Source organism: Oncorhynchus mykiss, chromosome 2 (assembly GCF_013265735.2).
Source record: "Oncorhynchus mykiss isolate Arlee chromosome 2, USDA_OmykA_1.1, whole genome shotgun sequence".
In the NCBI taxonomy this organism is placed as follows: Eukaryota; Metazoa; Chordata; class Actinopteri; order Salmoniformes; family Salmonidae; genus Oncorhynchus; species Oncorhynchus mykiss.
In genome coordinates this window covers 103670741-103682272 of record NC_048566.1, presented here as the reverse complement: position 1 = coordinate 103682272, position 11532 = coordinate 103670741, and the positions used below count along the sequence as shown (strand labels likewise).

The 11532-nt window shown below is 44.3% G+C and overlaps 1 protein-coding gene across 1 annotated transcript; it reads right to left on the bottom strand.

The window, feature by feature from the left end:
- Nucleotides 1–5125: 5125 nt before the first annotated feature.
- On the bottom strand, nucleotides 5126–6678 carry LOC110501301 (leucine-rich repeat-containing protein 10B-like). Its single transcript, XM_021578777.2, has one exon. It carries the CDS (start codon nucleotides 6653–6655, stop codon nucleotides 5435–5437), a length of 1221 nt encoding a protein of 406 aa, XP_021434452.2. The 5' UTR covers nucleotides 6656–6678; the 3' UTR covers nucleotides 5126–5434.
- Nucleotides 6679–11532: the final 4854 nt, after the last annotated feature.

Genomic DNA, 11532 nt, shown 5'->3' with positions numbered 1-11532 from the left:
TACACCTGTTGTATTCAGCATTTTCACTGTGAGGTCTACTACACCTGTTGTATTCAGTATTTCACTGTGAGGTCTACTACACCTGTTGTATTCAGTATTTCACTGTAACGTCTACTACACCTGTTGTATTCAGTATTTCATTGTGAGGTCTACTACACCTGTTGTATTCAGCATTTCACTGTGAGGTCTACTACACCTGTTGTATTCAGCATTTCACTGTAAGGTCTACTACACCTGTTGTATTCAGCATTTCACTGTAAGGTCTACTACACCTGTTGTATTCAGCATTTCACTGTGAGGTCTACTACACCTGTTGTATTCAGCATTTCACTGTGAGGTCTACTACACCTGTTGTATTCAGCATTTCACTGTGAGGTCTACTACACCTGTTGTATTCAGCATTTCACTGTAAGGTCTACTACACCTGTTGTATTCAGCATTTCACTGTAAGGTCTACTACACCTGTTGTATTCAGCATTTCACTGTAAGGTCTACTACACCTGTTGTATTCATAATTTCACTGTAAGGTCTACTACACCTGTTGTATTCAGCATTTCACTGTGAGGTCTACTACACCTGTTGTATTCAGCATTTCACTGTAAGGTCTACTACACCTGTTGTATTCAACATTTCACTGTAAGGTCTACTACACCTGTTGTATTCAGCATTTCACTGTGAGGTCTACTACACCTGTTGCATTCAGCATTTTCACTGTAAGGTCTACTACACCTGTTGTATTCAGCATTTTTACTGTGAGGTCTACTACACCTGTTGTATTCAGCATTTTTACTGTAAGGTCTACTACACCTGTTGTATTCAGCATTTTTACTGTAAGGTCTACTACACCTGTTGTATTCAGCATTTTTACTGTGAGGTCTACTACACCTGTTGTATTCAGCATTTCACTGTGAGGTCTACTACACCTGTTGTATTCAGCATTTCACTGTGAGGTCTACTACACCTGTTGTATTCAGCATTTTACTGTAAGGTCTACTACACCTGTTGTATTCAGCATTTTTACTGTGAGGTCTACTACACCTGTTGTATTCAGCATTTCACTGTGAGGTCTACTACACCTGTTGTATTCAGCATTTCACTGTGAGGTCTACTACACCTGTTGTATTCAGAATTTCACTGTAAGGTCTACTACACCTGTTGTATTCAGCATTTCACTGTGAGGTCTACTACACCTGTTGTATTCAGCATTTCACTGTGAGGTCTACTACACCTGTTGTATTCAGCATTTCACTGTAAGGTCTACTACACCTGTTGTATTCAGCATTTCACTGTAAGGTCTACTACACCTGTTGTATTCAGCATTTCACTGTAAGGTCTACTACACCTGTTGTATTCATAATTTCACTGTAAGGTCTACTACACCTGTTGTATTCAGCATTTCACTGTGAGGTCTACTACACCTGTTGTATTCAGCATTTCACTGTAAGGTCTACTACACCTGTTGTATTCAACATTTCACTGTGAGGTCTACTACACCTGTTGTATTCAGAATTTCACTGTAAGGTCTACTACACCTGTTGTATTCAGCATTTCACTGTGAGGTCTACTACACCTGTTGTATTCAGCATTTCACTGTGAGGTCTACTACAGCTGTTGTATTCAGCATTTCACTGTAAGGTCTACTACACCTGTTGTATTCAGCATTTCACTGTAAGGTCTACTACACCTGTTGTATTCAGCATTTCACTGTAAGGTCTACTACACCTGTTGTATTCATAATTTCACTGTAAGGTCTACTACACCTGTTGTATTCAGCATTTCACTGTGAGGTCTACTACACCTGTTGTATTCAGCATTTCACTGTAAGGTCTACTACACCTGTTGTATTCAACATTTCACTGTAAGGTCTACTACACCTGTTGTATTCAGCATTTCACTGTGAGGTCTACTACACCTGTTGCATTCAGCATTTTCACTGTAAGGTCTACTACACCTGTTGTATTCAGCATTTTTACTGTGAGGTCTACTACACCTGTTGTATTCAGCATTTTTACTGTAAGGTCTACTACACCTGTTGTATTCAGCATTTTTACTGTAAGGTCTACTACACCTGTTGTATTCAGCATTTTTACTGTGAGGTCTACTACACCTGTTGTATTCAGCATTTCACTGTGAGGTCTACTACACCTGTTGTATTCAGCATTTCACTGTGAGGTCTACTACACCTGTTGTATTCAGCATTTTACTGTAAGGTCTACTACACCTGTTGTATTCAGCATTTTTACTGTGAGGTCTACTACACCTGTTGTATTCAGCATTTCACTGTGAGGTCTACTACACCTGTTGTATTCAGCATTTCACTGTGAGGTCTACTACACCTGTTGTATTCAGAATTTCACTGTAAGGTCTACTACACCTGTTGTATTCAGCATTTCACTGTGAGGTCTACTACACCTGTTGTATTCAGCATTTCACTGTGAGGTCTACTACACCTGTTGTATTCAGCATTTCACTGTAAGGTCTACTACACCTGTTGTATTCAGCATTTCACTGTAAGGTCTACTACACCTGTTGTATTCAGCATTTCACTGTGAGGTCTACTACACCTGTTGTATTCAGCATTTCACTGTAAGGTCTACTACACCTGTTGTATTCAGCATTTCACTGTAAGGTCTACTACACCTGTTGTATTCAGCATTTCACTGTGAGGTCTACTACACCTGTTGTATTCAGCATTTCACTGTGAGGTCTACTACACCTGTTGTATTCAGCATTTCACTGTGAGGTCTACTACACCTGTTGTATTCAGCATTTCACTGTAAGGTCTACTACACCTGTTGTATTCAGCATTTCACTGTAAGGTCTACTACACCTGTTGTATTCAGCATTTCACTGTGAGGTCTACTACACCTGTTGTATTCAGCATTTCACTGTAAGGTCTACTACACCTGTTGTATTCAGCATTTCACTGTAAGGTCTACTACACCTGTTGTATTCGGCATTTCACTGTGAGGTCTACTACACCTGTTGTATTCAGCATTTCACTGTGAGGTCTACTACACCTGTTGTATTCAGCATTTCACTGTTAGGTCTACTACACCTGTTGTATTCAGCATTTCACTGTAAGGTCTACTACACCTGTTGTATTCAGCATTTCACTGTAAGGTCTACTACACCTGTTGTATTCAGCATTTCACTGTAAGGTCTACTACACCTGTTGTATTCAGCATTTCACTGTAAGGTCTACTACACCTGTTGTATTCAGCATTTCACTGTAAGGTCTACTACACCTGTTGTATTCAGCATTTCACTGTTAGGTCTACTACACCTGTTGTATTCAGCATTTCACTGTAAGGTCTACTACACCTGTTGTATTCAGCATTTCACTGTAAGGTCTACTACACCTGTTGTATTCAGCATTTCACTGTTAGGTCTACTACACCTGTTGTATTCAGCATTTCACTGTAAGGTCTACTACACCTGTTGTATTCAGCATTTCACTGTAAGGTCTACTACACCTGTTGTATTCAGCATTTCACTGGAAGGTCTACTACACCTGTTGTATTCAGCATTTCACTGTGAGGTCTACTACACCTGTTGTATTCAGCATTTCACTGTTAGGTCTACTACACCTGTTGTATTCAGCATTTCACTGTGAGGTCTACTACACCTGTTGTATTCGGCATTTCACTGTGAGGTCTACTACACCTGTTGTATTCAGCATTTCACAGTAAGGTCTACTACACCTGTTGTATTCAGCATTTCACTGTGAGGTCTACTACACCTGTTGTATTCAGCATTTCACTGTAAGGTCTACTACACCTGTTGTATTCAGCATTTCACTGTGAGGTCTAATACACCTGTTGTATTCAGCATTTCACTGTAAGGTCTACTACACCTGTTGTATTCAGCATTTCACTGTGAGGTCTACTACACCTGTTGTATTCGGCACATGTGTCTAATACAATCGTTATTTGATGCACAATAGACTTAGCTCCTGGCTCAGATATTGTCTGAACATCATCGTAAACCTAAACCACCTGATCGGGAGTTGTACCAGACTCCTGAGAGGCCTGGTGAACACAGCCTCGGTCTCCCTGTGTATGAATGATTCAGTCCAACCCGATAAACTCAATCATTATTTAATGAGGCAAGATTAGATTTCCTTTATACACATAATGGGTTTAACAAAAACAAACTATATCACATTACAAAGGTAATAAGTTTACCCCCCCCCCCCCACTTCAAAATACACACACTCAAAACGTGTACACGTTCACACACGCACCCATATATACACACTTGTGTGTCCACATTCACACACAACCACTCAAACACACACACACACACACTTACTCAATGCAGACACACACACACACACACACTGACACACACATACAGCGTCACCGGAGTCCTGCTCTGACTTGCCAATTTGCCGAGTTGGCAAAGACGCCGCTGCCTGCCATCATCTCCACAATGTGCAGTGCATGGATCTGTCTTCAGGTCAGTTTGAAAAACATCTAATGACTTAGTTATTTAGTGGCTCAGCCCTGCTCTACTTCTAACTACGGACAGAGAATGTCAAAGTCACATATTATAGCAACAGGTTCAGGAGGCTAGTCATTAATTCATTTCAGACAGGATTTACTAAGTTAAACAACCCTCTGGTTGGGCGTTGTCATGACAGCTGGAGCGTTGTCATGACAGCTGGAGCGTTGTCATAAAAAAGGTCTAGCCTAGAAAGGCAGAAGAACAATATTTGAATCCACTTGAATGGATAATTAACTAACTAACATAGGCTATTAATCCTGGTGTTTTCCTTATATTGCCCACTTAGTTCTCATATCACCTCCTAGTGCAAATCAGGAAGCTGTCAAGTAGTCAGAATCTTAGGAAGGGGAGGGGTCCTAGGTATAGGAAGGGGAGGGGTCCTAGGTTTAGGAAAGGGAGGGGTCCTTGGTTTAGGAAGGGGAGGGGTCCTAGGTTTAGGAAGGGGAGGGGTCCTAGGTTTAGGAAGCGGAGGGGTCCTAGGTTTAGGAAGGGGAGGGGTCCTAGGTTTAGGAAGGGCAGGGGTCCTAGGTTTAGGAAAGGGAGGGGTCGTAGGTTTAGGAAGGGGAGGGGTCCTAGGTTTAGGAAAGGGAGGGGTCCTAGGTTTAGGAAGGGGAGGGGTCCTAGGTTTAGGAAAGGGAGGGGTCCTAGGTTTAGGAAGGGGAGGGGTCCTAGGTTTAGGAAGGGGAGGGGTCCTAGGTTTAGGAAGGGGAGGGGTGAGAGGCTGTGTCTGAGAGCATCGAATCCGTGATGCATTGTTGGTAAATTGTGACTGACTGATCTACAAATAATTCTAAGTAGTTATTTATGATGCAAGGTGGCTTCTAGATCAGTCAGTAGTCTGCAATGTCTGCTGCAAGGTCAAACAAGTCTAGACTTAGGAGGGAAGGACTCAGAGCCTTTGCAGGAGGAGTCAATCAGTCAGTCATCAATGCCGGCCCCCTTGTCTTCCTGGTTCCTCTAGCTCCTCCCCCTCCTCATACTCATAGTCCATATCTTCTCGTTCGTACTCCAAATCCCCAACCTCATACCCCTCCCCCTCACATATAAGCTCCTCCTTGTCATATTCTATCCCCTCCAGGTCATACTCAAGCCCCGCCCCGTAGTCGTTCAACGCCCTCTCTAACTCCGCCTCCATCTCCTCCTTCCTCCTCTCTTCCTCAGTTAGGGGCATCGCCACAGTTACCACCTCGTTGTACTTGTGCCCAGCGTGCGATGCACTGTTCTGTTTGGCCGTCTTTAGAATGCCTTGGATCACAGGCCCATCCCCGGCCAGCACAGCCTCTTCCGCATCCCTCACATCCTGCTCCTTCTTAGCCTTCCTGTCTGCCCGTTCCTGGAGCTCCTCCTGGGCCCCCTCCCCAACCAGCAGAACCTCCTCCCCCACACCAGGAGGCCCCTCCACAGGGTTGTGGTCGTAGGAGAAGAGGCGGAGGGCGGGGAGCCGGCTCAGATTAGGGAACACCGCGATCTTGTTCTTGTCCAGGTCTAAGATCTCCAGATCCACCATGCGGAGTAAGACACGGGGGAACTCGGTGAAACGGTTTCCGTAGAGCCACAGTCCCCGCAGGGCCTCCATACGCCACAGGTCCGGGGGCAGAGTCCTCAGCCTGTTGTCCCCCATCTGGAGGGACCTGAGGTGGGGTAAGTCATAGAGCTGGCGGGGGAAGCACGTGAAGTAGTTGCTCTCCATCCAGAGGCAGCGAAGGCTCTGAAGGTTGCGTAGCTCTGGAGGGAGAGATATCAGGCGGTTGGAGCCCAGGTAGAGACGTGTCAGGTTACGGAGCTGGCAGATGGCCAACGGGACGTCCTCCATCTTGTTAAAGTCTAGAGCCAGGATGCGGAGGCCCTTCAGTTGGACGATGTTCTCCGGGAGGGTCCGCAGGCTGTTACCACACACATACAGCTTCTCCAGGTGACGTAGCCCACAGACCACACCGGGCAACCTGCGAAACTTCTTATAGCTCAGGTCCAAAACGGGATCTCCGCTCGCCAGCATCTCCTCCACCCCTAGGGGAAGCTCATCATCCTCCATCTCCTCCTCTTTCTTCTTCTTCCTCCTCCTCTTCTCCTCCTCCATTACTTTCACTTTCTCCCCATCCCCATCCTTCTCTTCCTCGTCCTCCTCCTTCCTGGAGGAGTTGCCCATGCCGTGCCCGTTGCTACGCCCGTTGCTACACCCGTGGCCCGGCAGCCTGCCGTTGGATACTGGCTGAGTCAGGATGGAATCAGGGGATGAGGCTGAAGCCTTGTCTGAGACTGGGGTTGGAACTGAGACTGAAGCTCCAACAATGGCTGGGGTTGAGGCTGAAGCTGGTCAGGACAGGACAGTGTCTGAAGATGTGTCTGAGGCTGGTTCTGAGGCTGGTCGTGTCTGTGTCCGAGGCTGGTCTGGCTGGGGCTGAGGCTGACGCTGGTTCTTAGACTGGTCAGCCCGGTCAGAAGCTCCTACTCTGAACTGAGGCTGTTGCTGGTCAGCCTGGTCGGAGGCTCCTACTCTGAACTGAGGCTGTTGCTGGTCAGCCTGGTCGGAGGCTCCTACTCTGAACTGAGGCTGTTGCTGGTCAGCCTGGTCGGAGGCTCCTACTCTGAACTGAGGCTGTTGCTGGTCAGCCTGGTCGGAGGCTCCTACTCTGCACTGATGAGAAAGGATCCAGTGGCAGGACCCGCAGCAACAGGGGGCATTGTGTTCCTTAATAGGCCAGTGATTGCTCTCTGCTAGCTCAGCAGCCACAGACCAACACATGGTACTAGAAGTGGCACTGTCTGACTGTCCCACATTAGATGAAGTGTCAACTGACATCGACACATTACAATAATATTGATGGATTTGTAATTGTAAAAAAAAAAAAAAAAAAACGTTTACCCTTATTTTAGCAGGTAAATTGACAGAGAACACATTCTCATTTCCAACAAGGACCTGGTGAACAGTTGAAAGGGAGAGATGGGGGGATGGATAAGCCAATTAGAAGCTTATTAACAACAACAACCAACAGCAGCAGAGTAGTGTTTGAAGAAGTGATAATAATAATAATCATAATAATTTAACTCAACAACATAAAGCTGAATGTTGATGATAAAACGTAGTCTCTGTTTGGAGTCAGCCAGAGCAGTCAACCAATGTAAATAAGACTATAAATGTCTTCCCAGAACAGATAAATGGCTCCACAAACTTCCAACAGAAGCAGACTTGCCATTTGGGTATCATATGTTCATTTGGATGCTGTCCGCGTCTTACTGTCGGCTACTTTACTCCATGGAAGTTTTCAGTAGATATGTTCTCAGCCCAGTGTGACAGACGACAACCGCAGGCGTTAGACATTTCATTTTACTTTCCATATGAGCTTGAATTCTGCTCGACAAGACGGAGCAGATGTCAGTGTCACCTGTTCCACTGATCTTATGATGCGAGAACGCAAAACAATAATTACCCCCCCTCCCAAAAAAGTGGATACGTTCGCGTTAGATGTCCTTTTTTTCCGTGATGACTGTATGTTCAGTCCGTCGAGCGAGAGAGCGAGTCGGAGCCCAGCTTGACGCGCAGGCGGCTACGCAGCTGTGTGGTGATGTGTTGACCTGGCCAGCGGCAAAGTGAAAGAGCGAAAAAAGGAAGTCCACTTTGGTGATCACTCACTCTTGCTTTGGTGATGACGGTTGCGCACTTAGCGCATTTCGGGCTATCGTTAATGTCGTCATCTTGCTGCCCAAAGTCACTAGACCGTTCGCCTGTATACAAAATGGAGAATTTTCAATTTGGCTACTATGAAAACTATCGGTTATGCGCGGGTCGCTCGGTCCGCTCTTCGCTGTCGCCTCACTGATATCTCAAACTAGTGTACGTTATCCGGTTTCTCGCGTCTCGGCTGGAGATTTGCGTACTACGTTGCCTAGGACTGTCTCCCATCCCTAGCAACCGAAACATAGGGACACGAGAGAGCATTGTCAAACACGTACATCACATGGTTAGAGAGGGAGAGGGAAAGAGGGGGCAGGGGAGAGAGACAGGGAAAAAGAGAGACAGAGAGAGAGAGAGGGGAGGGAGCAGAGGAGATGGATGAGAGAGTGGGGGAGGAAAATAGGGAGAGAGAGTGATTGAAGAGAAATAAAGAGGGGACAGAGAGGAGAAAAGAGTGATGAGAGGGACCACTGATGTGATCTAGTATAATTAAGAGTTAAAGATTGGCACATAGCAGGCTATAAAATATTCCTAGATAAAGTCTGTAATTGACACAGGATTTACATAATAGCCTAGGCTTCATATTGACCAATTATAAATAGGGAGTTGCATTCAAAATGGCAAATTGGTAATATGATTGTGTGCATGGGCACACTGGCAGCTGTATTTATTTAGGAACATGCAACACACACACACAGATGATGTAATATAATACAAGCCAATGCATCTACAAACAAAGGTATTTTTGTAAACCTTTGAATCATTCTAGATGAGCAGCTATGTCCAGGTTTCAGAATGTTCATGTAGCCTAACTAACTAACATAGGTTATTAGTTGTAATAGATAACTAACTTGGTTAAGCTATCTATTACAACTAATAACCTAACTAACATAGTTAAGCTAGCTATTACAACTACTAACCTAACTAACTTAGGTTATTAGTTGTAATAGCTAGGCTAACTAACAGGTTATTAGTTGTAATAGCTAGGCTAACTAACATGTTATTAGTTGTAATAGCTAACCTAACTAACATAGCCTAGCTATTACAAGTAATAACCTAACTAACTAACTAACTAACTGGTTATTAGTTGTAATAGCTAATTTAACTAACTAACAGGTTATTAGTTGTAATAGCTAGCCTAACTAACAGGTTATTAGTTGTAATAGCTAGGTTAACTAACAGGTTATTAGTTGTCATAGCTAGGCTAACTAACAGGTTATTAGTTGTCATAGTTAGGCTAACTAACAGCTTATTAGTTGTCATAGCTAGGCTAACTAACAGGTTATTAGTTGTAATAGCTAGGCTAACTAACAGGTTATTAGTTGTAATAGCTAGGCTAACTAACATGTTATTAGTTGTATTAGCTAGGCTAACTAACTAACACAGGTTATTAGTTGTAATAGCTAGGCTAACTAACAGCTTATTAGTTGTAATAGCTAGGTTAACTAACAGGTTATTAGTTGCAATAGCTAGGCTAACTAACAGGTTATTAGTTGTATTAGCTAGGCTAACTAACTAACTAACGCAGCTTATTAGTTGTAATAGCTAGGCTAACTAACAGCTTATTAGTTGTAATAGCTAGGCTAACTAACAGGCTATTAGTTGTCATAGCTAGGCTAACTAACAGCTAATTAGTTGTAATAGCTAGGCTAACTAACAGTTTATTAGTTGTCATAGCTAGGCTAACTAACTAACTGACACAGGTTATTAGTTGTAATAGCTAGGCTAACTAACAGGTTATTAGTTGTCATAGCTAGGCTAACTAACAGGTTATTAGTTGTAATAGCTAGGCTAACTAACAGGTTATTAGTTGTAATGGCTAGTCTAACTAACATGTTATTAGTTGTCATAGCTAGGCTAACTAACAGGTTATTAGTTGTAATAGCTAGGCTAACTAACAGGTTATTAGTTGTCATAGCTAGGCTAACTAACAGGTTATTAGTTGTCATAGCTAGGCTAACTAGCTCTTGCAACACTAACTCAAAAAAGTTCTGGGACACTGTAAAGTCCATGGAGAATAAGAACACCTCCTCCCAGCTGCCCACTGCACTGAAGATAGGAAACACTGTCACCACTGATAAATCCACCATAATTGAAAATTTCAATAAGCATTTTTCTACTGCTGGCCATGCTTTCCACCTGGCTACTCCTACCCCTGTCAACAGCACTGCACCCCCAACAGCAACTCGCCCAAGCCTTCCCCATTTCTCCTTCTCCCAAATCCATTCAGCTGATGTTCTGAAAGAGCTGCAAAATCTGGACCCCTACAAATCAGCCGGGCTAGACAATCTGGACCCTTTCTTTCTAAAATTATCTGCCGAAATTGTTGCCACCCCTATTACTAGCCTGTTCAACCTCTCTTTCGTGTCGTCTGAGATTCCCAAAGATTGGAAAGCAGCTGCGGTCATTCCCCTCTTCAAAGGGGGGGACACTCTTGACCCAAACTGCTACAGACCTATATCTATCCTACCATGCCTTTCTAAGGTCTTCGAAAGCCAAGTCAACAAACAGATTACCGACCATTTCGAATCTCACCATACCTTCTCTGCTATGCAATCTGGTTTCAGAGCTGGTCATGGGTGCACCTCAGCCACGCTCAAGGTCCTAAACGATATCTTAACCGCCATCGATAAGAAACATTACTGTGCAGCCGTATTCATTGATCTGGCCAAGGCTTTCGACTCTGTCAATCACCACATCCTCATCGGCAGACTCAACAGCCTTGGTTTCTCAAATGATTGCCTCGCCTGGTTCACCAACTACTTCTCTGATAGAGTTCAGTGTGTCAAATCGGAGGGTCTGTTGTCCGGACCTCTGGCAGTCTCTATGGGGGTGCCACAGCGTTCAATTCTTGGACCGACTCTCTTCTCTGTTTACATCAATGAGGTCGCTCTTGCTGCTGGTGATTCTCTGATCCACCTCTACGCAGACGACACCATTCTGTATACTTCCGGCCCTTCTTTGGACACTGTGTTAACAACCCTCCAGGCAAGCTTCAATGCCATACAACTCTCCTTCCGTGGCCTCCAATTGCTCTTAAATACAAGTAAAACTAAATGCATGCTCTTCAACCAATCGCTACCTGCACCTACCCGCCTGTCCAACATCACTACTCTGGACGGCTCTGACTTAGAATACGTGGACAACTACAAATACTTAGGTGTCTGGTTAGACTGTAAACTCTCCTTCCAGACCCATATCAAACATCTCCAATCCAAAGTTAAATCTAGAATTGGCTTCCTATATCGCAACAAAGCATCCTTCACTCATGCTGCCAAACATACCCTTGTAAAACTGACCATCCTACCAATCCTCGACTTTGGCGATGTCATTTACAAAATAGCCTCCAA

Coding starts and splice junctions, on each gene's coding strand:
- LOC110501301 (XM_021578777.2), bottom strand. CDS start 6,655: ATGGGCAACTCCTCCAGGAAGGAGGAGGACGAGGAAGAGAAGGATGGG.